The sequence below is a fragment of the Symphalangus syndactylus genome, chromosome 8 (assembly GCF_028878055.3).
Source record: "Symphalangus syndactylus isolate Jambi chromosome 8, NHGRI_mSymSyn1-v2.1_pri, whole genome shotgun sequence".
Lineage (NCBI taxonomy): Eukaryota > Metazoa > Chordata > Mammalia > Primates > Hylobatidae > Symphalangus > Symphalangus syndactylus.
The window spans coordinates 52,448,931-52,475,767 of NC_072430.2; the positions used below are offsets into that span (position 1 = coordinate 52,448,931).

At 49.6% G+C, this 26,837-nt stretch overlaps 1 protein-coding gene across 4 annotated transcripts in view; it reads right to left on the reverse strand.

Annotated features, from left to right (window-relative positions):
- Nucleotides 1–26,562, reverse strand: part of PLEKHG3 (pleckstrin homology and RhoGEF domain containing G3) — a 42,572-nt gene extending 16,010 nt beyond the window's left edge. The window contains exons 1-2 of one of the 4 annotated variants that reach the window (XM_055289105.2): nucleotides 26,071–26,562; nucleotides 291–680 (exon numbers count right to left, since the gene is read on the reverse strand). In XM_055289105.2, coding sequence (XP_055145080.1) covers nucleotides 291–641 — 351 coding nt within the window. In that variant the 5' untranslated portion in view covers nucleotides 642–680; nucleotides 26,071–26,562. Of the gene's footprint in view, nucleotides 1–290; nucleotides 681–12,115; nucleotides 12,479–26,070 lie in introns of those variants that run through there. The other 3 variants (XM_055289107.2, XM_055289104.2, XM_055289106.2) reach the window with 3 other exon arrangements.
- Nucleotides 26,563–26,837: the final 275 nt, after the last annotated feature.

A 26,837-nucleotide genomic window follows, 5' to 3' on the forward strand; every position in this document is an offset into this window, starting at 1 on the left:
TTCACTCCATTCGGTCTCTGTGGCACAGGCTCTCTAGAGCCATCTTCCCAGGCAGGCTGGGGATCCACCCTCCCTATCAACGATGCTCACTCCTGCCGGCCCAAGCTACTGATCTGGCCCAAGGTCCTAGGGAAGCCTGAGGGGTCAACAGCTTTCACAGTGCAGTCAGTGAGGGTGGGAGACCCCAGTCCTCCAACTACTTTATGGGAAGCGGGTCTTTTGAGAGCTTCCCTCCCAGGGTGAAACAGGCTTCTGCTAGAAAGCTGTGCCACAGGGCCCCCGACACGCACCTCCACGATGCTGCGCAGGTCCTGCACATACAAGCGCTCTGTCTCCACAATCTCCCGCACCACTCGGCCCAGGTAGCTGAGCTTGTGGTGCGCAGGCCCTGCCGCTGCCCGGCTGTTGAACGGGGAGAGGGGCCCCTTCACGTTCAACCAGCTGCTGGAGTTGTTGTTGCTGTTGGGGAGATGCCGGCCTCTCGGGGAGCCTGCCCCATTCTCGGCGGGAGGCTCAGAGCCGCTGGGTTCCTCCATGGCACTGCGACTGTCACGGGAGGAGCCCGACGAGGAGGTGGTAGAGGTCAGGCTCACCGGCCGCTCCTGGCTGCCATCCTGGTGGAGGGAGGTGGACACAGGCATCCTGGCATTGCTGCCTGGGGAGGGCACCCCAGGGAGATTCTGCAACAAGACAGACAGATGAAGGGTCAACCTCTGAATGCCCACAGAAACAGAACAGAGGGACGGTTGCCAGCGGTGGGGGCAGGTGGGGTGGGAAGGTATTGTTTAGTGGGTCCAGAGTTCAGTTTTAGAAGATGAAAAGCTTCTGTGGATAGACAGTGATGACAGTTGCACAATGATATGAATGTGCCTACTGTCACTGAACTGTGCACTTAAAATGGTGAAGATGGTAAATTTTGTTATGTGTATTTACATTTAACACAATTAACAAAACAAAACTGAATCCCAAGAAGAGCCCTGCTCTCAGACTCTAGGAGCACTGATGAGGGTGCCCAAGTCCACCTGCCAGCACAGTGGTCCAGGTACCCTCTAAGGAATTCACAGGCCAGCCCCACTGCTGGGGCGCAGTACTTAGTCCCTCAGAGCCTCAGCTCCTCACCTGTAAAATGAGGATGGATACAGCCTACCCCATGGCTGTGTCCTCCCAGATGAAGCCACCTGCTGTTCGTAAAGCTCTGAGCATGATGCCTGGCACAGGGTACGTGCTCCATACACCATCAATATGGTGATAATAATGGCAGTTGTCAAGAAGAACTTCTCAAGTGCCCACCTGTCTGTGGCCTGTGCTGGGGTCACTGTACAGGGATGGGCAAAGATCTGGTTCTTACAATGTTAAGACAAGACACCTACCAGGTGTAATATTCTCCCCTAAGATTGCAAAACCTCAGGGGCACCAGCGGCTTCACCACGAACCTCAAACTTTCTGGATACTGACTGGCTGAGCCAGCATTATCCCCCGGCTCCACAGCCCCACCCCAGCACCTGGTACAGGCTGCCTCTGACTCATCCCAGGCCCCAGGAAATTCCCCAGGGCTGAGCCATCAGTGAGTCTCTGTAAGCTCCCGTTGGCACAGCTGGGTGGGGGCAGCAGAGAAAGCAGTAAACTGCACTCAGGTGAGGCAAACAGAGCCTCAGGTGGACTTTATTCCCTAAGCAGATGGTGTGGCTCACAGGCAGGCCCACCTGGAGCAGCCAGGGGACGGAAGGGTGGAGTGGCCAGACTACTTCAGGCTGTAGCCTTCGGGAAGGACAGGGACACCCATGCAAAACCCATGCCCACCCCAAAGAGCTCACCAATGCCACTTTCCAGAGTACACATTTCATTGCTATTTCACAGGAAAACAGTAAGTTCCTGGGCATCCCTGTCACCCCTACTGACCCGAGTCTTCTACCCCTAGCTCTAGCGCTCAGAAGTAACTAGACCCCAGACATGACCAAAGGGCAGAGGCTTGAGCTACAAAGAGAAGAATCTAGAAGCTGCCATTATTCTGGGAAACCTTGGCACTGGCCCCTGGTTTTCTGTGCCTCTGCCTGAACCTGGAAAGCAACACCCCTGGGTCTCCGGCTTTTGCAAATGTTCTCTCTGCCTCGGCGTTATCTCGTCCCCATCCACCCCATATGGTACCATCCCCCAACCTATGTAATTTACATCCAATCTTTAGGTCTCCGATTAGACGCCACCCCCTCCAGGAACCTTCCAACATCCCCCAAACCTGGGGAACTCTTTCTGTGTTCTCTTACTACCTCCCAGGTTTCTCCTACTGTAGCACTCGCCTGAGACAGTGTGACTAGTTTGAGACCCTCTGCCCTACACCATTAGTTACTAAAAAGCAGGGGTCTTAAGGGCCAATTTAACAAACGAACAACAATGGTGAACAAATTGATGCTTTTACTGACGTACAGATCAAGCGCCTCAAGACCTACTTACCACCTGCCTACTAAACTGGCCAGGATGCTCTGGAGCACAGCACTTTGTCACTGTGTCTCACTGGAGGGGGTCACCTCCAAAGGGCTCTGTATGAGCCTCTCGACTTGCAGATGGGGACTCAGTGACAGCCCACTGCTCCCCTCCACAGCGCAATGCAATGCCAGGAGGGCTAATTAGCAGGATCATTTTGGTAAAGCTCTTTGAGCTGCTCAGAGGAGAGCCCCCTGGGAATTGTAGGGCTGCTGCTTTTTCCTCCCTCCTCAAAACGGCCTTTACAATTAATCAGCTATGCCTTTTACAGAACCAGCAGGCAGGGCAACACCATGTCATTCCAGCACCGACAGACAAAAACCCAAGCTCCACCCCAGCCCTTAACCCCCAGCCCTGTGGCACTCTGACGTCCTTCAAAGCGCACTGCAGTCAGGCACCCCACCCACCCACCACCACCATCCCAGCAGGGAACAAAGGGGCAGGGATTTACAGCCTAAGACCTTTCCCAGATCACATCTGGGGTCAGTCGGCTTCTCTGGGGAAGCTAAATGGAAACGGCCCCACTCCCAAATGGATTTCACAGCCAGCCAGTTCACAGCCTTAAAGCAAAAGATTACTCACAGCCCCACCCCTACCCCAACACACACACAATTAGGGAGATTTGTCTCTAAAAGGGACCTTTTGAGGGTCCCTCTTTGGGGATCCCACTGCAAGAGGATAGCAACATAAGCACACTTCAAACCCAGAAACTAATATGTCTTTTCTACTTGGAGAAGTTTTCTCTCTGATTGATCATAGGCTACCTGTCTGCAAACTAAGCTCATATCTCCTAAGGCTAAAACAAAGCATAACAGCCAACCGCTAAAATACTCTAAGCGCTATGTACATAGTAAAGTGCCTAACCCCTTGCAACAACTCCAGAAGGTGGGTTCTATTACTACCCTCATTTTATACATGCAGGCACTGGAGGCCACAGAAGTAGTAAGTGGTAGAGCCTAGACTTGAACTCAGGCACTGAGGCTCTAGAGTTCATGCTCTCCTGCCCACTGCCTCCCTAACGGACTATACACCAGCCAGGGCCATAAGCAAAGGACTGGTCACAGACCTGGCTGCCATGGCTTTGCTTCAGCATAAGCTGCAGGGGACATATGAAGACCTGAAGGATTGGGGCTTATGACATGACACTCGGAAGGACTGAGTCAAGATTCCTTAAGGCAGTTTTTGGACCTGCTACTATGTGACCTTTGGCCATTCACTCTCCGGCTGGAACAATATGGTAAAATACAGATCCCCGGTCAAAGGATCACAGGTCATGGGTAAGCAGAAAGGAAAAGGGAGAAAGCATGAGGTCACCAGAATTGGACTATAAACTTTTTGGATGACGAGAGAAGCCCTGTAGTGACCAGGAGACCCAAGATCACAAGACTCTCTCTCTCCTGGGCAGGAGGACTTGCTGGAAAAGAACCAAGAGCCCAAGACAGAGAGGGATGAAGAACAAACGAGGCACTGAGTACAAAGCAGGACACTAGTGCAGACTGTCAGGAGGCACTGTTTGATGGTGACGGATAAGAGGCATCGCTCTCAATCGGAGTGCATTCTGAGTGCATCGCATTCAGCTGGAGTGCATTCTGGCCCTAAGACACCGGATTGGAACCATTATGTGTGTGTAGCTCAGACTCCCACAGAGACAGTTAAAGTGCCTCCCCTCGTGCTCCCTGGGCGAGGCCAGCCTTTCCTTCCTACCTGAAGAGCACCACTCCATACCATAAGATTCCCCCAAGCCAGGATGAGAACTCAGGTCTTCAAACACATCCTGGAAGACCCTGTCTGCTAGGGAAGTAGGAGGCCAGAGAAGGAGGTGATGAGGCAGGCAGCAATCAAATCCTCAAACCAGGTACCCAAGCCTACCCCATCCTACCAGATACGGGTCTCCAGTTCTCCTAAGTATGCCCCAGCCATGACCTCTTCCATCTTGCAACATGAATCAATCCAGTCAGTCATCAATCAGTGAATCAGTCTTCTAGAAAACTCGCTTTCTCGGCCAGGCATGATGGCTCACTCCTGTAATCCCAGCACTGTGGGAGGCAGAGGTGGGCAGATCACTTGAGGTCAGGAGTTCGAGACTGACCAGGCCAGCATGGTGAAACCCTGTCTCTACTAAAAATACAAAAATTAGCCGGGCATAGTGGCAGGCGCCTGTAATCCCAGCTACTAGGGGGGCTGAGGCAGAAGAATCGCTTGAACCCGGAAGGCAGATGTTTCAGTGAGCTGAGATCACGCCACTCTACTCCAGCCTGGGTGAGAGCACGAGACTCCATCTCAAAAAAAAAAAGAAAAGAAAAGAAAAAAGAAAACTCTCTTTCTCAAGTCCTATACTTGTGAAACCTTCTTTGATCAGGTCCCCAAAGACTTTTCTTTTTTTGAGACCCTGTCTCCCTCTGTCACCCAGGCTGGAGTGCAGTGGTGCAATCACAGCTCATTGCAGCCTCGACCTCAAACGATCCTCCTGCCTCAGTCTCCTAAAGTGCTGGGATTAACAGATGTGAGCCACCATACCCAGCCAAGCTTTCTTTTTGATGGGCCTAAGAAGCAGCTCAGACATACACCTTTAAGGATCCAGGGGCAGAAGAGCGGGAGAGAGGGAGGTTTCTTTTTTTTTTTTCTTTAAATTTAAGCCTAAACCACACCCTTCCTCCACCCACACCTGTCCTCTGGAGGAGCTTCCCTGAATATTGCAGGTACAGAGGCAGGCAGGCTGCAGCAGGTCCCTGGATTCTCAGCACAGCAGACTGGGGCCACGTCCGTCCCCTCCCCACTACACCTCAGCACCATGCCCCATTCTGACCCAACAGGAAAGAAAAAAGGGACACCCTTATAACCCACAACAGCCTCTGTGTTCTGTCCTCAGGTCTCCTGTCACTGAGGCAATGGGACCCTGCTCCTCCCCCATCCCACAGGGTTATGGGGAGCCTTCTGGAACTCTGTGTCTCTGGTCCTGGGGAATGCCCAGGAGTCAGCCCACTCCCACTGGCTCTCCCTCCCAGGCCAGTGAGCTGAGGACAAGGTAGTAGAGGGGAAGAGGACACTTGGGGATGAACCCTCTGGTGGGCACACCAGAGACTCCCCAGAAAACATTCTGGTTCAGAGGCTGATGTCATCATTTCATCCACTGCCCTTCACCCCACACTCAAGAATCAGAAGCCACACCACACCACAGCTGCTTTGGAGCCAGGCAGAAAATGAGCAAGGAGGGTCCCCAGGGGCAGCTGCTCCAAAGGCCCCAGTCAGGGAGGAATCCACACAGCACCTGCACACAGGGAAAGTCCTCGTGGCCAGGCGCAATGGCTCATGCCTGTAATCCCAGCACTTTGGAAGGCCAAGGTGGGCAGATCACCTTTGGTCAGGAGTTCGAGACCAGCCTGATCAATATGAGGAAACCCCATCCCTACTAAAAATACAAAAATTAGCCAGGTGTGGTGGCATGCACCTGTAATCCCAGCTACTCGGGAGACTGAGGCAAGAGAATTGCTCGAACCCAGGAGGTTGCAGTGAGCCGAGATCGCACCACTGCACTCCAGCCTAAGCAACGAGAACGAAACTCCATCTCAATAACAAAAAAAGAAAGGAAGAAAGAAAGTCCTCGCTCGGGGATGGCGATGGCGCAGCTCTCCTGTGTGGCCTTCATCCCTCAACTACATCATCTGCTAAATATTCCAAGGGCTCTCAAAGCCAGGGTGGCCCAGCGGCTTTTGTCCTTCCCCCAAACAATCCCCACGACGGCACTTTCAGAATATCTTCAAAAAGGGTGCCAGAAGGAAGCAATAGAGAAAAGCTATAACTTTTCCAGAAAAAACAGTGTGGGGGCAATGTGAACTTCCAGAGAGAGATCTCTCTCAACTAAGATCTCAACTAAAGATGGTGAAATCCCTCGGCTGTGCTCTTACCCGCAGCTCGGCACCACTCTGTGCCACCTGGCTCCCAAACTGTCCCCAGAGGCCCAGCTCTTGCCTGTGTGTTCCCACTGCTCCCCACACTCTAGGGGCTCTCCTGGGGGAGGGGAGGACCCCCTCCTAGGGGACCCTTGCCCCCTTTCCCAGCAGTTTCCTCACTCTGACCCCTCCCATCCCTCCTGGAGATTCAGCAGCCCTGAGCACCGTAATAAAGCGCGAGAGAAGGCTCCCCGGGGAGTGACTTTGTGTGCATGTGAGCAACGTGACTGCCTGCAGAGGCCGTGCCAACAGTGTGACCAAGGTTTCTGGGCCACCCAAACCCAGCCCAGCTGGCTCAAATTCATTTTCCCTCGGGCATGAATTTTCCCACCACCTAAGAGCAGCAGGGCCCATGCAGTCTGGCTGGGTCCCTGCAGCAGGACCACAGCTGCCAGGAAGGAAAAGGATTGTGTGTTGCCAGGGGAGCCCTCCCACATGGACTCCAGGAGAAAGTCTGGGCCTGCAACTGAAGTCCAGAAAGTTCCCTCGGCCTGGCCTTGGAAGGAAAGGAAAGCCAGGCACCTAGCTCAGAGGGAGGGCTGTTCATCCACACCCTCCTGTCCCCACCTCCCCAACATGTGCCCATGTTGTCTCTCAAACCTGGAATGTGTCCCCAGACCCTCTGCCTATACACATTTAGCAATCACCTCCTTCAGAAAGGCCTCCTCAACCATTTCCCAACATATACACTAGTGTAAGCTGAATAACGCCCCCGCCCAAGGATATCTACAGCCTGACCCTCAACCTATGAATGTCACCTTATATAGCAAAAGGGACATAGAAGGCATATGTGATCAAATCTAGGATCTTATGATGGGAGATTATCTGGATTAGCCAGGTGGGCCTGATGTGATCATAAGCGTCCTCATAAGAGGAATCCGGCAGGAGTCAGGGTCAGACAGAAGCAGACAAGAAGCTGGGAAAAGGGGACAATAAAAGCAGAGGGACAGAGAGAAGGGAACTGGAAGATGCTACACTGCTGGCTTTGAAGATGGAGGAAGGGGCCACAAGCCAAGGATACAGGCAGCCTGGGAAGCTAGGAAGGGCAAGGAAACAAATTCTGCCCTGGATCCTGCAGAAGGAACCCAGCCATGCAAACCCAGTCTGACTTCTCATCTCCAGAACTTTAAGATAACAAATGTGTGTTGATTTAAGCCACTAAGATTGCAGAATTTGTTACAGTGGCAATAGGTAATATACTCCTCTGAACTCAAAACACCCTATCACTTAAAGCATTGGTCTTGGGGCTTGATATGTACATGCATCTCTTCTGGACAATACAGTAAAACCCAGTGGGCTGGGCCTTCTTTCCCATACCTTCCCTTCAGCCCCAGAGAGCAAGGCACATTAGGTGTTCAATAAATGCCTGCTGGAAGGACTCTGAGATGGTGCCTGGATAAGCTCACCACTCACACAGTCAAGAGAAAGGTAAACAGTGGGTGAGGTCAAGACCAAAGCCAGTTCCTCCTAGCCTAATGAGTCTCCACATTAGTCACTGCCAGCAAGTTTCCCATCAACCAAGAAGCGCCAGGATTGGTGACTGCTCATTCACCCCGGTAGTCCCATCCCACTTGGCCCCAGACAGGGAGCTAGAGCACGGCATAGCTGCCCCGCTGGGCTACATACTAGGTGACCAGCCACAAGAGACTGGGAGGAAGGGGAAAGTGGCCAAGTTTAGAAAAGGGGCTGTGATGATCTGGTCTCCCTGCAAAAGTCCCAGGAAAAGCAGTTTGCCAGGAAGTTTCATGTGAACATATGCTAAAGCCAAATGGGGACAAGTGTTGTTGATTATAAATTGCTCCGGTTCACAGCCAGTGTAGAGGTCACTTGGCTGCCAGCACAACTTGTCACTATGCAATGTGCCCCAAAAATGGAACAGCCAAAGAAAGCCCTAAAAGGTGTTACTAGAAATTACCCCCTGGAAATCAGACAGATCCAAAGTTCCCAGAGGCCCCACCTCTCTCATCTTGAGGTCAAAAAGGTTCACAGGACCGCTGCTACCTACCAGCAAAGTGCAAGAACCCAGCCCTGCAAATTTGCCATCTTTCCGGCCTCATCCCCATTTCAGCGGCTGCTTCTTTTGAGGCCTCTAGGCTGGAGGAGGGTGGGCGGGTAGGAGGAAGCTGCATTTTACTACTGCCTCAGGTTCAAAAGCACTGGAGAATCTCAGTGGGAACCAAGTGGGTGTGGAGGGGCCCCATTGGGTCCCTCTGCTTCCTTGGCAGAAAAGAGAATATGCACAGATGCAGTGGAGCCCACAGAGGTCAAATGCAGTAAACTCATCCACAGGCTGTGGAGTCAGGCAGACCCCATTTGATTTCCAGGCCCTCCACTTTTCCTGGCTGTATGTGGCCTTGGGAAGTCACTTCACCTCACCAAGCTTCAAGTTCCTCATGAGGAAAATAGGCACAGTAAGAGTGCCAACCTGACTGGGTTGTCTCCAGGGTTGAGATGATACAAGTAAGTAACCCGTACATCTGACATAGAGTAAGCCCACCGAGAACGGTGGTGGTGGTGATGATGATAATGGATAATCACTTATTTGTTCTGCAAGCATCAAGACAATGAGATTTTTCTGCCTTGTACCTATCATGTTTGACCCACATCTCAAATTAATAATAATGATACAAGTTAACCTTGGTGAACCAGCATGACCTAACCTTCCCCCACCACCCATGTGTTTATCCATCTTCTATGATCTCAACATCAATATAGACCATGATCTTCTAAGGGCAGACACACAGCAGTTCAGCTGGAAAGGAAAAGTAGTCTGACACCCATACCCAACAGGAGGTCAAGCCAAGAAATGAAGTATTAAGTGAGTCTGAATCCCGCAGCTATAGCAGAAAGGGCGCATTCCTCTGGGATCCACACGGAGAGACGGCATATACTACCAGGAGCTGGAGAGGAACAGGGCCAGGGAGCACCGCAGGACTGAGCAAGAGCAGAAGTTAAGGCAACTTGAGAGAGCAAAAGCACAAATAAGTGATTAACAAAAACCATCCTTGACACTGGTCCTTGGGTTTTAAACCCATCTGCAGGGTAGACACCTGGGAGGGCCAGGGCATAAGACAAAACAGCAAGGTACTGGGAAAGGCTCTAGTGTGGACCCATTTCTAAGTCACAAGGAATATCAAAAAAAGGAAAAGCAGAAGAATGTGTATGAAAGAGCCCAGGGACTACAGCCAGCACTCCTCCAAACTACCCTAGCTCTGCCTAGCCACTGCATGATCAGGAGCAAGTCGGTGGGCTCTTTGTGCCTCAATCTCTCACTGATTTGAAGATCACCCTAGTAATCTTCCAACCTAAGCTGTTTACCAAGCACCTACTGTGCACAAAGACATCATGGCAGCCCTGCAGTTAGGACAAGTCACACACAGACTCCACTCTTCAGAGCTTATATGCTATAAGGCAAAACAAGACAAGGCATCTGTAAGAAAAGGAGGGAGAGAATCCAGGCATGAGCAGTATGGGAGTTCAAGACTGCCTCCAGTTTGGGAATTCATTCAACATGAATGCCAGGCCCTGGGGATATCACATGAAAAAGACATTGTCCCTGTCTTTGAAGAACTTGAACTTCAGAAGGAAAAATGGCCATATAAACAGAGTATTCACAAAACAATGCCTTGAGTCCTAGTATAAAAACATGAATAAATAAACTGTGCTAACAGAAGGAGTAGCTAGTGCTACCTGGGGGACCAGGAAGCTTTCTAGGAGGAGGTGACATCTTAGCTGAGTCATAAATGATGAGTAAGCTTTTGCCAGGTGAAGAGATCTGAGTGCATTTGCTGCCAAGAGAGCAGCTGAGTCCTGAGAGGACCCAGACCACCCCCACGCCCCGGGCATCTGGCAACAAGAGGCCAGGCTGCAAGGCAGGCCAAGGACAGATGGAAGGAATCCATGTGGCTTTGTGGGAAAGGACAGATCCAAGCCAGGTCTGGAAGAACAACTACCAAGACATGTGGAAATGGGGCTCCGTGAGATGAGGTGTCAGAATGTGCCCTAAAAATGTCCAAACCATGATATGGGCTGTGACTGCAGGTGTCCCTAGAGCCAAGGAGTGTTCAAGAAGAATGCAGAAGCCCAGGAAGGTGCTGGCTGTTCAGAGACAGCTTCAAGGAGGAGCGAGAGATCGAGGAACATTGGCTAGAAAAAAGAATGAGACCCATTCCAACCCTTGTAAAGAGGGAAGAAATGAGACCCAATAGAAATGTCAAGAGATGAAGCTACATTTAAATTAACTGCCTCTAGGAGCAGGAAGAGAACACCTACTCTAGAAAACTGAGATGCCAGTTCTTAAATGGAAGAAATCTCTCAGTGGGATTTCAGGCCAGCAGCTCTCAACTGGGCTGGGGGAGGAGTTTGTGGGCATCTTACTACCCAAGGGTTTTTTCCTTCCCCTAGTTCTCACTTTCCCTTCCCAAGCCCATCAGAATGGTGGCTTGGAGGCAAGGCTGCCAGGGCAATTCCCTAAAACACAACTCCCTTCCCAATTCCAAGCATGAGCTTCCAAACCCAGAAAGTTATGTAGACAACCCCGGCCTTCCCCCTCCCTCAGGCCTCGCCTCTTCTTCGAAGGTGATACAGCAAGAGAAGAGCTCCAATACACCCCCCTTCTTTGCCCTGGGCTCTGACCTTGGGCTTGGTGCCTGACCCAGAGAAGTTAGGAAAGTGGATTTTCCAAAGCAGACCTTATGGACTCACACACACACTCACACACGTGTAAATTCCCAAAGGCAGGCAGCCCTTCAGCCAGCAGGGCCACAACACACACTTCCCCTATCCTACAGGGCCCAGGGGGCCCCTCTGTACCCATAGCTCCTTCCCCCATCCCCCATGTTCCCCGCTTCCCCTACTAAGGGGCCTCACCAGAGACGCCTAAGAAACTCATCCAACCAGTTCCTGGGTAGAGGAGGGGCACTTCCTGCCTCAGCTGGGAGGGTACATGGACCAGAATTCAGACCAGTGGGGCAGTATTACCCAATGGCAATTCTGGGGTGTACACGTGTAGAGACATGGCCCAGGAAGCAGCATCTACTCCTTGAAAAGTGAGGCCTTGATTTGCGGTCGATCTGCCCCGACCTCCATGCTCCTGCTGCTCTGAACTATGAAGTGGTGGGTGCCAGGGTTGGGGTCCGCTGCCCACCAGGGAGGAGACAGAGCAGGGGAATAACCTCCTTTCAACTGCTCTACCAGCTGACGCTTGGTTTGATCCAAAACAACCACCCTCTGTGGATTCTGGGAAAAGGAAACATCAGGAAGAAGTGGGAGATTAACTCTGCTCTGTGTGTGTATGTGTGTGTGTGTGTGTGTGTGTGTGTGTGTGTGTGATTAACTCTGCTGTGTGTATGTGTGTAGGGTCCTACATGACCTTCTCTAACCACCCAACTCCAAATGTTCAAGACAAGAAGTCCCCCTGAAGGCCCCAGCAGAACCATTTACAGTTGCCACCCAAGGGGCTGTCTTGCTGTCACCCAGCCACATGACAGTCCACTAAGAAGGGCAGCTCACCTATGCCTGCTCCCTTTATGGCCCTCAGTGTCTAACCCACAAGGGAAAAACCTGCCTTTTACCCCAAAGCCTGTGATTGGCTGGGTTTCCCAGGGAAAGTCCGGCAAGGCTTAGAGGCCCCCCATCCCACCCCATTCCCATCCCCTGGCCTGGCCTGGCCCCAGCCGGGTACCTACCGCTTTCCTCAGGAGAGCTCCCATCCAGGCACCACGAGGGTGGCGAGGGGCCGGGCAGCCGCATTGTCCCCAGCACTGGCAGCCCAGCAGTTAACAGGCTTGGTGTGAGCAGCGAGCTGCCACCAACAGCCTCGGGAATTAAAGCGCCCGCCGCCTCCTGCAAAACTTCGTTAATAAATGTTCTATTCAGAACCAGTTCCGCGTGTGGGTCATACTTTCTGCATTTCTCTCATTCCTGATTGCTGGGGGGCCCTAGCCCAGGAAATGCAACTTCCCGACACAGGTTGGGAATGCAGGTCCCCGCTGGGTAGGGACCCAGGCCACAGCCCTGGGAGGTGAGCGCCACAGGGCTAAGGACCTGTACAAACCTCCAGCAATTAAGCACAGGGGGATACTAACTGCAGGAATCAAATACTGAAGACTTCAGAACAAAGCCAGATCATTCAGCAGCACAACAATGCTCTGTTTATGCAGCACCTCCCCCATCCCAGGCCCTCGAGGCTGAAGGATAATTAACCCTTCTGCCCTCACAATAGTGGGGGCAGAGAGGAAGGGCAGGTGGCCATCCCTATTTTACAGGTCAGGAAACTGAGGCACAAGTGGCTCTCCGAATGCCTGGCTGAAATAATCTCAGCTAGCATTTATTCGAGTATACCAGACATAAGGCAAAACACATTCTCTACATAATCTCCTCACAACACTCCAGTACCCAGGGCCATACAGTCAGGGAAGTAGGGGAGCCAGGGTTTGCTGGAATCCATACACCCTGTGCCTTTCACCATTCTCTCCACAACCTCCCACAGGGCCCAAGAGACGGAGCCAAGAAGGCCATCTCTCACCCTACCTCATAGGAATGCTCTCACGCACTTTTTGCTTTTTTAAAAGTAACACTTTTTGCTCACAACAAGTTCCTAGAGTATGGGGCAACCTCCGAAAGGAGCCAAATAGAGTCACCTGGGAATTCATAACTCACCTGTAGAAGCCTCCAAAAACGGTACATAACCAGCAGTAGGCAAACCCAAGACACAGGCCTTCCTTCTCCACCCACACACTCTTCCCGCGGGTGTACCAACCTGCACGAGGTCTCAGTGAGTAGCAAGTATCCCAAGCTGTTTTCTCTGAGTGTTCTGTTGCCTCAACTCAGTAACAACCTCCTAGAGGTAAGAACCAGGTCTTCCAGCGTTTTGTGCTCTTTTTTTCCCCCAGGTCCTCTGGCACTCAAATCCCTACTTCTCGTTTTGGCCACTGTGTAAAAACATGCCAGAAGGTGGAAGCACACAGGATGGATGGTATTTTGGGGGCTGTTGTGCTGGGAGAAAAAGGCATCCCCAACGGGCGCACAGACATTAAGTTTGGGAAGGGAAGGCCAAGCTGTTCACCTCCTCTCTGCTACCTGGTCATACCCAGCCCAGAAGAAAGCTTCAGAATCATGGCTGGGATGACTTCCTGTGTGAAAATAAGACTACTCAAATTCACTCACATTTATTGACAGTATAAACCATGTGCCACATGCTAGGGACAAAGCAGTGAATAAGACAAATCCTCATTCTCATGGAGCTTACATTCCAGTGAGCAAGACGGCCACAAAAAGGTAGACAAACAACTAATACATTTTTGGAAAGTGTAAGTGCTATGAAAAAGATAGAGGAGGGAAAACACAGTATGAGTGAGAGATGGGAATTTCCACTAGCTAGGGAGGCCTGGGAAGGCATTAGAGAGGTGACTCTAGAGCAGAGACTTGTATTGTAAGAAACAGCCAGACATGCGAAGCTTTGGGGAATGAGCCTTTCAACAGTCTTTTCCTCTACCCCACCATAGCCATCCACTCACACGTCTCATATGCCCTAGACCTCAGCATCACCAATAAGTGCACGCTTCCAAACCCTTGCTTTGAAGTATCCCATCCTCTGCAACCACTGAAGAGGAACCTGATACAGAAATTTCAAACCACACAAGGAAACAAACCAACATAAGGAAGTCAGAAAATGGAACAAACTGGCACTCAACTAGAAATTAAAGAATAGGTCTACAAAAGATGTTCAAAGATGAAAAGCTTAAATGATTGGAAATATAAAAGAGATAAGAATCTTAATAAAAGAAGATGATAGTATAAGGGGGTAAGGAACAGGCCAATTAGAAAAAGCAATACATTAAAATAAAATATTCAATATTGAAATTTAAAACCCAATAGTTAAATAGAAAGTTAAACACAGCTAAAGAGAGAATTAGTTAAGTGAAAGATAAACTGAAGAAATCATCCTGAATTTAATTTGAAGAAATAAGATAGGAAATATAAACATTAATAGACTTAGAGGTCCACAGAGGAAAAAAAAGGAAATGGGGGAAGGTGCAAATTTCAAAGAGATAATGTGTATTCACTTTCTAGAACTAAGGATAGACTTTAGTCCTCAGATTGAAGGCACACACCAAGCTAAACTTCAAATAAGCCCACATTCAGACATATTGCATACAGTATAAATGCAGAACACCAAAGACAAAAAATATCTTAAAGGATGATAAGGAAATGTCATGAATTATATGCCAATGAATTGGATAACTTTGGTGAAACAGACAAATTTCTAGAAGGGCACAAACCACTGACAGATTTAGAAAGAAAAAGTCTAAACAAGAGATTAAATTAGTAACTTTAAAACTTCCAATAAAGAAAAGCCCAGGACTAGACAGCTTCCCTGGTGAAGTCTACCAAACATTTAAAGAATAATTCATATCAATTCTTCACAAACTCTCACCCCACAAAAAAACAGCAGGAAATACTTCCCAACTCATTCTATGAGGCCAGTACTATCCTGCTATCAAGACCAGACAAGATATCAGAAAAAAGAAACCCACAATCCCACACTCCTTATGAATATAGACACAAAAATCCTCAATAAAATACTAACAAATTGAATCTAGCAACCATAAAAAGGAATATACACTATGACCAAGTGGGATTTATCCCAGAGAGGCAAGACTAAGTTAACATCTAAAAATTAATTAAAATAATTCAAGTTGATAATAGGATAAAGTGTAAAAATCACCTGATCACTTCAATACACCCAGAAAACAATTTTGACAAAATCCAACACTCTCCTATGATAAAAATGCTCAACAATCTTGGAAGAGAAGAGAATATCCCCAACCTTACATAGAGCACCCATGAAAAACCCACAGGTACATCATACTTAATGGAGAAAGACAATGCTTTTTCACTAAGATTAGTAAGAAGACAAGGATATCCAGTCTTGCCACTATATTCGATATTGGAGATCTAGCCAGGGCAATTAGACAAGAAAAAGAAATAGAAGAGATCTGGGTTGAAAAGGAAGAAATAAAACAATCTCTATTCATAGATAACATGAACTTGTATATGGAAAATCCTAAGTAATCTACTATAAAACTATTAGAATCAATAAAAGTGTTCAGCAACGTACCAGAATACAAGATCAACACACAAAAATCTATTTTATTCCTGTACACTAGCAATGGGCAATCATAAAATGGAATTAAGAAAAGACTCCCATTTATAATAGCAGCAAAAAGAGTAAAATACTTAGGAATATGTTTAACGAAAGAAGTATAAGACTTGTATGCTGAAAACCACAAAACACTGTTGAAAGAGAAATTAAAGAAGACCTAAAAGACATTTCTTGTTCATGGAATGGAACATTTAACATTGTTAAGATGGCAATACTCAACAAATCAATCTAAAGATGCAATACAATCTCTATCAAAATATAGTTGATTTTTTTTTTGCAGATATTGACAAGCTGATCCCAAAATTCATATGCAAAAGCAACGGACCCAGAATACCCAAAACAACCTTGAAAAAGAACCAAGCTGGGGGGCTCACACATCCTGATCTCAACACTTACTACAAAGCTATAGTTATCAAGACTATATGGTACTGGCGTAAGGCAGACATAGATCAATGAAAGAGAATTGAGATTACAGAAATAAAACAACATATTTATTGGCAATTGATTTTCAACGAGGGTGCCAAGACAATTCAATAGGGAAAGAATAGTCTTTTCAACAAAAGGTGCTAGATCTTCACATGCAAAAGAATGAATCTGGACACCTATTTCAAACCATATACTAAAAAGTCAAAATGGGTCATAGACCTAAATGTAAGAGCTAAAACTATCAAACTCTTAGAAGAAAAGATAGGAGTAAATCTTTATGAACCTGAGTGAGCAATGGTTTCTTAGGTACAACACCAAAAGCACTAGCAACTAAAGAAAAAATAAATTGTACTTCATCAAAATTTTAAACTTTTGTGTTTCACAGTACACTACCAAGAAAGTGAAAAGACAAATCACAGAATGGGAAAAAATATCTGTAAATCGTATACTTGACAATTAACTTATATCCAGAATATATAAAGAACTCTTGGCCGGGCGCGGTGGCTCAAGCCTGTAATCCCAGCACTTTGGGAAGCCGAGGCAGGCAGATCACGAGGTCAGGACATCGAGACCATCCTGGCTAACAAGCTGAAACCCTGTCTCTACTAAAAATATGAAAATTAGCCAGGCGTGGTTGTGGGTGCCTGTAGTCCCAGGTACTTGGGAGGCTGAGGCAGGAGAATGGTGTGAACCTGGGAGCGGAGCTTGCAGTGAGCCGAGATCGTGCCACTGCACTCCAGCCTGGGCAAAAGAGCGAGACTCCATCTCAAAAAAAAAAAAAAAAAAGAACTCTTACAACTCAATAATAAAAAGACAATTCAATTTAAAAATGGGCAAGTGATCTGAAGATATTTCTCCAAAGATGCTATACACATGCCCAATAAACACATGCAAAGGTATTCAACATCACTGACTTTGGGAATGCCCCTGGAACCATAATTAATACTACTTCATACCCACTAGGATGGCTAAAATCAAAATGATGGACAATAACAAGAGTTGGTAAGGATCTGGAGAAATCAGAACTGTTGTACACTGCTGGTAGGGATGAAAAATAGTTAAGCCTATTTGGAAAACAACTTAGCAGTTCCTCAAAAAAGTTAAACATAGAGTTACCTTATGACCCAGCAATTCTAATGCTACATATACACCTTAGAGAACCGAAAACATATGTCCACACAAAACTTGTACATCAGTGTTCATATCAGCAGTATTTATAATAGCCAAAGAGTGGAAACAACTCAACAGAACATCAGCTGATGAACAGATCAACAAAATGTATGACACCCATGCAAAGGAATATTATTCAGCAGGAAAAAAAGAATGAAGTACTGATACATGCTACAAATGGGTGAACCTTGAAAACATCAGGCTAAATGAAAAAAGACAGTCACAAAAGATTACATATTGTATGATTCCATTTATATGAAATGTCCAGAATAGACAAGTTTGGAGTCAGAAAGCATATTAGTGGTTGCCTAGGACTGGGCGAAGGGGAAAATGGGAAATTACTGCTAATGGGCACAGGGTTTCTTTTGGGGATGACAAAAATGTTTTAAACTTAGTATGGCTCTGTGGCACAATGGATAGCGCATTGGACTTCTAAAAATGTTTTAAACAGTGGTGATGACTGTACAACATTGAATATATTAAAAACCAATGAACTATACACCTTACATGGGCGAATTTCAAAATATGTGCAATATATCTCAACAAAGCTATAAATTAAAAAGCAAATATATAAATAAATAATGAATATCATAAAAAGAAACCAGTCAGTAGGAAATAGTATAGACTATTAAATAACCAGTGCCGGAAAAATTGGCTATTCCTCTGGAAAAAATAAAACCAGTTCCATCTTACAAGGTTGAGTGGTTTTCAACCATGACTATACATAAAAGTCACCTGGGGCATTTCATAACTATGCCTGGGCACTACCCCAATATTTTTATTTTATTGGTCCAATCTGGGGTGAGACTCGGGCATCAGTATGTTTTTTAAGCTCCTCATGGGGTTGTATATGAACCAGTGTCACATAAAAAAAAATACATCCCCGATGAACTTAAAAAGTACATGTGGGAAGCAGAAGTTAAATTTAGAAGATGGTTGGGTGTGGTGGCTCATGCCTGGAATCCCAACACTTTGGGAGGCTGAGGTGGGAGGATCTCTTGAGCCCAGGAGTTCAAGACCAGGCTGGGCAACATAGTGAGCTCCTGTCTCTACCAAAATTAAAAAAAAAAAAAAAAAATTAGCTGAGCATGGTGGCAGTGCCTATGATCCCAGCTACTCAGGAGGCTAAGGTGGGAGGATTGCTTGAGCATGGGAGGTTGAGGCTGCAGTGACGCATGATCGTGCCACTGTACTCCAGCCTGGGTGACACAGTGAGACCCTGTCTCGACAAAAAGAAAAAGAAAATCAACACTTGCCAGATCTAGATGGTGGGAACATGGGGTTGGGGTAGGGCTCCTATGCAGGGACGGGACCCAGCCACCCTGGAGACCAGTTGGAACAACAGGCACCAAGGCTGCACAGCACAGCATCATTTGCCAGTATCCAGACCCAAACAAAGGAACAAAGCTCCAGATGGAAAGAGCCCTGGATGTTTGAAATTGCAACTCCTCTCTGTAATTTTCTGGCTTCAGAAAGTGCTGCGTGATACGCAGGTGGGTGCTTACAATGTAAATGTATTAAAAGCACTCTTGGGCCTGGCGCGGTGGCTCATGCCTGCAATCCCAGTACTTCGGGAGGCCGAGGTGGGCGGATCACGAGGTCAGGAGTTCGAGACCAGCCTGGTCAATATGGTGAAACCCCATCTCTACTAAAAGTACAAAAATTAGCTGGACGTGGTGGCACGCACCTGTAGTCCCAGCTACTCGGGAGGCTGAGGCAGAAGAATCACTTGAACCCAGAAGGCGGAGACTGCAGCGAGTAGAGATCATGCCATTGCACTCCAGCCTGGGTGACAGAGTGAGACTCCGTCTCAAAAAAAAAAAAAAAAGAAAAGAGCATTCTTGTTTCAACTGAGGCAAACACCCTTTGGGATAACTGGCAATCTGCTTGGGTGGAGCTGAATTAAGATTGGACTCATCCAGGCTCTACTGTAACACAGTCAAACCTTGGCCAGCTGGAACCCCTGTGGAGAGAGGGCGTCCAAAAAGCAGCATTTGCAAGAGAATGCAGAGTTTCAAAACAGTGTGGGGTAGGGCTAAGAGCGGGCTCCAAAAGTTCAAACCCCATCCCTGCCAAGTATTAGCTGAGCGATCCTGAGCAAGTTACCCAACTCGTGGGGACTTGGTTTCCTCATCTGGGGTGGGTGAAGGGGGTAAACCACCTACTTGGCATTGTTGAAAGGATTAGTGATATTATTACCTAAGTATCAACACTTAAAATTTTAGCCAACCTGACTGGGAATCTTTTAAAAATCCGTTACACACTTCTCTGCCTTCCTAAACAGAATCAAGGGAACATAATTTAACCTTTTCTTGATGACTGGGTCACAATTACCAGCAAAGCATAAATTATCAAACTGATGATCCCCAGACACCCAAGGTGTGCCAAGTCATTCCCTCCACACCCCCTCCCTCCAAAAAAAAAAGATCCCCCGGCACTTCTGCTAGCACTTGCTTTTCCTGGAGTTTTTATCTCAGTCTGCTCTCACTGCCAACTCTGCACTGTAGTCATTTTTCCCCCTCTATGCTGGTTTCTTTATCCTCTTTCATTTTATTTTTTAAATTTTTTTGAGACGGAGTTCTGCTCTTGTCGCCCAGGCCGGAGTGCAATGGCGCAATCTCGGCTCACTACAACCTCCACATCCCAAGTTCAAGTGATTCTCCTGCCTCAGCCTCCCGGGTAGTTGGGATTATGGGTACCCGCCACCATGCCCAGCTAATTTTTGTTATTTTTAATAGAGACGGGGTTTCACCATGCTGGCCAGGCTGGTCTCAAACTCCCGACCTCAGGTGATCCACCGGCCTCAGCCTCTCAAAGTGTTGAGATTACAGGCGTGAGCCACTGCACCCGGCCTGTATCCTCTTTCATTTGCTGCTTCTTCCCAGCTTGAACATAGCATGACACAGCTTATACGTAGAAGTTAAACGGGGTCTGAGAAGGCTGGTATGAAGAAAAATGTAGGACCTTGAGTCTTTGACCTTCTTGGCTACATGCAAATAAGCAAGGGTGCTGGGTGGCTGAGTTCCAAATAAGAGTTTAGGGTAGGAGAGGTGTTATTGGATATTCTGGAACATATTATGGGAAGAACTATATCCAACGCTATAAATACACCCTGCTGTCCACTTTGGGGCCAACTTGCAGGGGAGCAAAATGTGTAGCAAGCTTTGGAAGACAGGTCCCAATGACTGTAGGTCTCCTTCTTACATGCTGCAGGAATACTGGGCTTCCTGCCCCACTGTCAGAACAGCTGACTACAGGTCAACTTCTTAGAATCTTATGGACATTCTTTGTCAGGAACAGAACATTCATAAAGAGTGTGAGCATTTCCTTAATTCCTAACGTCTCGTCACACAGTAGGGTTTTACTTACTTATTAGACAAATACTTATTGGAATCCTACTGTACAACAGGCACTGGGGATGTAGCAATGAACTGAAGGAATAGAAGCTGTATGAGAATACTGGTTCCTTTCCAATAAATACTACACACACACACACACACACACACACACACACACACACACACACACAGTCTCACAGCCTAGGAAGTAAAGGATGTGAGTTTTTAAGAACTTCTGGCGCGGTGGCTCACGCCTGTAATCCCAGCACTTTGGGAGGCCGAGGTGGGCGGATCACGAGGTCAGAAGATTGAGACCATCCTGGCTAACACTGTGAAACCCCGTCTCTACTAAAAATACAAAAAATTAGCCGGGCGTGGTGGCGGGCGCCTATAGTCCCAGCTACTCGGGAGGCTGAGCCAGGAGTATGGTGTGAACCCGGGAGGCGGAGCTTGCAGTGAGCCGAGATGGCGCCACTGCACTCCAGCCTGGGCGACAGAGCGAGACTCTGCCTCAGATAAAAAAAAAAAAAAAAAAAAAAAAAGAGCTTCCGGCACCTGTAGAAACCATCTCTCCTTTTGGGACCCTGTTCCCAAGGTAAAATCGACTTCATTCCTCCTGCATCTTTCCCTTCCAGTCCCAGCCCTGATTCTGGCAATAATCAGATCAACTCCTAGGACCCTCAAACTGTGTTTCACAAAAGGCTGCATGCACAGCTACCACTGTGCCCACGAGAACCCTATTTGGGTTGTGTTCAGCCCAAGTCCGCTCAGCATGAAAGACAGTGCAAGTCCTTAAAAATCCATTCCTTGAGCTTACTATAGGGCTCCCTCCCCGAAGGCCAGCCACCAGAACTGTATAAAGCCCTCTTCTCCCTAATGCTTGCATTCCCAGATGGCAACAGCCTACCTAGGACTGGACTCGACCCTAACACTACCTTCTTCTCCCTAATCTCATGGAACAAAAGCTGCAGCAGATGAGACCACAAGCCCAGATTACTCTAAGGGTGGGACCCCAGCCCAAGCCCATCACTCCCTGTTGATCACACTTTGTACCATTCTCAATGCTGTCTGGGCACAAAGATGAGTCCAGCACCATTCCTGTCCCCAGATAGCAACCCAGTTAGCATGGCCAACCTTTATCCCCAGGCAGCTGACAGACAGAGGGGCTACCAGCAGCTCTAAATGGGCCCCCTGCTGATCAGTTTAGTCCACGTTATCCAGTTTTCTTTCTCCTGACTTCAGGTCACCCAACACTAACATGCTTGGGTTGTTCAGGGCCCTCTTTGCAACTTCCTCTGATATCAGATCATCTAGCTTTTACCCGTCTCCAGGCACCAACTGGCAGGCTCAGGAAGTTCCTTCATCACACAGCCTGCCTGGCTGCCCTGAGTGTGCAGCGACATACTTGGGGGGTGGGGCAGGGGGGTGGAACTGGCCATGGCCACTTCCCTAGGCCTCATCCTCCACTGCCCATCCCTCACTTCCTGAACTAGGGCAGGGTCCCCAGGAAGCCACTCACCACAAACTTTGACAGCAGTACTTTAGATTACACCCCTCCCTTTGTAGGCCCGTGGTTCCAGCAGAGAGGGGTGGAGACTCAACAGATCAGCTGGGTAGAAGCGGCTAGGAGTTAGGCAGCTGACTGTGAGTTCTCATTGTGTCTGTCACTCTGTTACTTTAAGTTCTGGTCCATGGCGAACCCTTATTCAAAGTCTTCCAAGCCATCTCGGAGCCTCCACCAGAACCCTCCTGCCACCTTTCTGGGCTTTCATAGGACAGCTCCACCCACCATCTGCCCCTCCCTCACTTTCCCTACCCCTTGTCGCCCCCCCACTCTGCTTCCGACCTCCAGGCATAATTTACCTACCAGAGGCTGGGGGAGGGGTGGACAGCCTTCCCAGCTGTGAGGCAGACAGAGTTGGGAGGTCAGGGAGAAGGTGTGATTCATTGAGTCCGGCTGGAAGCAGGGGGAATTCCAGAGCAAGAGGGGGGTGGTCAGGGCTGCCCCTGTCATCCTATCTGTAGGATGGGGGTGGGCATAGCACATACCTGGGAGTCCCACATCCTCAGTCATCTGCAATCTAGGGTAGGGCAGGAAAGCCTCCCTAACTAGAAAGTTTTTGCCAAGGTTTTCTATTTTCCCCTCCCTCTAATTCCCCACTCCTGCCCAATACCTAAAATGAAAAGCTTTGCACCTACAGTCCTTAGCAATGACATTAAATATCTCATGCTACCCCTGCAGAATTTGGTTGGAGAAATTATTTATTGAACCTCTCTATAGTCTTTGCTAAGCATTCAACATATGTTATCTCACTGTACATTGCCATGATGCCGCATGTGGTAAGTATGATGACTAACTCCACATTAGGTGAGAAACACAGCTCAAAGGAATTTAGCACCACATCAAAGCCCACAGGGCTGGTGAGCTGTCAAGCTAGGGATATGAAACCAAGGTGTGTCCAACTCCAAACTCTGTTCCTTGATGCCACAGTGGGATGAACTGGGCTTCAAGGAAGAGAAGGCAGAGATGAAGAAAAATACCTCCTTCAGGCATCACCTCAAAAGTACCTTCCTCCTGGAAGCCTCCCTGGCCACCCTATCTAAACTGTCACCTCACCCCTTCCATGACAATTCACACCTACCTTCCCTATCATATTCGTTATTTCTGTTTATCACTAACACACTTGCTATTTCAATCTTGTTTATTGTCACTTCTGCTAAAGTCAGCTCCATGAGGTCAATCATTATTGTATATTTTCTTCACTGCTGTGTCTTCTGCATCTAGCATTCATACATAGTAGGTGCTAACTCCTTAACTGTTAAATGAATGAACAGAGTACTTTAAAATAGAACTAAGGGGCATAAGTATTGGGGGGAAAAGGTGATCCGTCCATTCAGCGGAAGAAAGGAGAGATGAGAAGAGATGGTGTGGGAATCTGGCCAGAGGTGAGTTGGGGGGCCCAGATGAGCTTGACAAGAGGAAATGAGGATCTGCCAGGTCCACTGGGGTCTCTAGTAGCCCCTTCCTCCTGGCAGTTGTGATTTCCAGCTGCCAGAGCCCCAGCTGGAGGGCTTCTGCTGGGGAGGGAGGGTGGAGTAGGGGGGGTTTGCAGCCATGGAACAAAGGCCTGTGGACTTGCAGCTGGCCAGAGAGGCGGGACAGAGCAGTGGCCTGGGCCAGAGGGGCGGCCTGAGATGGGGGAGGGGCGCAGATGAGGAGCTGAAGATAGCCCTCAGTGCAGCTGCAAAAGCAACACCCTCCCAGAATCCCTGCAACCCCCACCACAACACAGAATAGCCAGAGGGCTTCACTTTTAACCCTCCAAGGCCAGGGCGGCCTGGGCTTGTGGCAGCAGCACCCGCCCCCCCACCCGCTTACAGCTGGAGCCTTCACATGGTTCTGGGAGCTGGGAGAAGAGAAGGGGCAAGGCATACCTCTGCAACACAGGCGCCTTCCCCCTCCAGCCCTGGTCATCCCGCAGGCCGTGGCCTTTGGCCTCTTCCGGCGTAAACAGTGACCCTGGGATAGCTGCGGATTTGGTAAGGCAAATGTTTACTCTGGAGCTGAGATATTAAGACCAGAGTGTTTTAAACATCCAACAATGGCTCCTGGTATCTAACATCTCCTTGTGGCACCCACGTGGGACATAGCCAGCAAACTGTAAAACCCTTGGGAGACTCCCTCCCGAGCCACTGTGAGCCCTTTAGTTTTAACAGGAGTTTATGGAGCACTTTCCACAAATGAGGCTTCCTTTGATCCTCACCACAGCTCCTATGAGGAAGAGCAGGCAAGTAATCCCACTTTATTTATGTGGAAACTGAGGCAGAAAAGATAAGTGAATTGGCCAGATCATGTTGGAGAAAACACAGATCAGACAATGAGGACATCTGAGCTCTGGTTTCTGCTTGGCCAATAGGGTCCCAGGCTGAAATCACCTCACCCCTCTGGGCTCTGATGCCTTCACGAGTAAATGGAGTAGGCTAATCCAAGGGGCCCCCCAGCCCAAGTGACTCGCAGTCTTCAACTCTATCAATCTTCCATGCTATGCAGAAGAGCCAGGTCTAAAACTCAGGCATAAACCCGTGCTGGACTACCAGGCCAGTGCTCTTTCCACTTCCCCTGCCACGCCACTTCTAGAAAATGCAGTAGAAAAGCCCCCAAAGCAGCTCTTCAGCAAATCACTCCCTCAGCAGCTAGGACTTGGCCTCCGGGTACCTCTTCCCCTAACTTCCTGCCCCATCCCCAGGGCAAGTTACCCAGGGAGCCAATGGGTTGTCCCATCTTCCAGGAAGGGAGTGGAGGACAGCAGGTGTCGAAAGGAGAGGTGAGGCCATTGCATCCAGGGGTCCAGCCCGGAACCACAAGGGAGAGATGAATAACAGAGAGATAAATGTACACTTTTGGTTCTCACTCCCTAGGTTTCCTCCTGGGGAACAGTTGGGGTTTAATCACTCAGGATCCCATGCTTGTCCAACAAAGGAGGGCCCGGAAAGCCACATTGCTGAAGGCGAGGTGGCCAAGGTGCTCAACGGGGAGCCCCTCCCCCGCTCCGGACTGTCATTGCCCTCCCTGCTTATTATTTCTTGAGCAAGGGCCATGTGAGTGGGCTGCGTGCAGAGGCACGGCTGGGGAGACTCTGGGAACCCCCAGACCAGGGTTCCCTGTAAGGTGAACGGAGCGTGGGTCTCCTGCTGGGGCCCCCAGAGCAGGGAACAGGCACCTACATATGCCAACAGATTAGCGAGTGACCTCGAGAATCAAACTCTTTCACGGCCTCTAACAGCACCCTCCCCAAAAGCCACACCTCTCCAGCGTCCAACCATTCCATTTCCCCCTGTTCTTCCTTTTGTGTTCCAAAGGCGCCCCAAAGAGTCAAAGTCGCTATTTAACGCCTTAAAAATTTAAGCTTGCACGCCTTATACTAGCTTTCCAAACCAAAGTGCTGGGTGTAGGGGTGCGAAGAACCAAACCGACTTCAGGAGTGGACGAGGTAGAGGCAGCCGGTGGCCGGGCTTTCCGCTCCCCGCTTCTGGCCCCCACTCTCCTCCCTCCCGGACAGGTAGCCGAGATTCCCAACAGCGAGCACCGTGCGGCGCCAACCCGGAACAGGCTGCAGGCGCCTCCCGGGCTGGCAGGAGCCGAGGCTCGGGTCCTCGCACAGAAGGGTCCACCCGCCAGGCCCACAGCTCCAGCCAAACACCAGCCCTCGGGCGCGCGCGGCCTCGCGGGCTTCCTGGATTTCAAACTGAGCCTCTCTAGAGCCGCCCGGCGCATTTGCCCCTTTTGTTTCCGGAGTGGAGGGAAAAAAAGACAGAAAAAGTCTCCCCATACGACCCTCCTGCGCTCGCGCACTCTGTGGCAGGGTGGCCCGGGCAGGAGCCAACACAGTCCCAGGCCCTCTTCGGTCGCCCCCGTCCTCACCCCGCAGGGGGCTGGCACGGGGGCCGCGAAGGGACTGGGGCCCCAGCGTGACTGCCGGCACCGCTGCTCAGCCGAATGCAGGCAGATAGAGGGGAGAGAGGAGAATCAGGAGACACTCACCGAGCGGTCGCCACCCCGCGGGCTCGGGACGCGCACGGCGTGCGGGGCTGCCCAGGTGCTGCCGCGACGCGGGCGCGAGTTTGAAAGTCGCTCTCGGAAGGGGCCGAGGCCGCCGGCCGCTCCCGCCCACCGCCAGCCCTTCCGCCGGCCCAGACGCGGCCAGCTGCAAGCACGGCCCCCGGGGACCCCCAGGCAGCGCGCGGCTTGCCAGCGCCCGGCAGGAAGTCGAGCGGAGCCGGAGCTGCAGCAGGAGGGCAGGAGGGAGCGAGGGAGCGAGGGAGCGAGGGAGGGGCGGGCCAGGAATTTTTCCTGTGGGTGGAGACTCCACCCCGCGGCTGCAGTCCAGCAATTGGCGGCTCTGCGGGGGCCGGGGGAACTTTCGCGGCGCAGCGAGCCAGAGCCGGGGTAAGGCTGCGGCGGCGGCGAGGCCTGGGCGCGGTTAACGATTAACTCCCGCAGGGTGATGAGCGCGCACCCCCGGGCAGCCTAGATGCTCTAGGATACCAAGACGCACGTGGTGGGGTCACCCTGGTGTCACAGGCCTGCTATCACTGCCTCCCGAGACAGCATGGACGGCCAGAACGTACCCCTTGTATGGACAGGGAACACCGGGCCCTGAGAAGAGGGCTGAGGGCTTTCCCAAGTGACTCACCAGCTGGGATCGGATCTAGGGGTCCTAATCCTACCAGAGCCAGCCGTCTCCGCTTCTCCAAGTCAGAAAGGCCTGTCTTGAATTCCTCACCATAACTCGGTCCCTGTGACGCTTT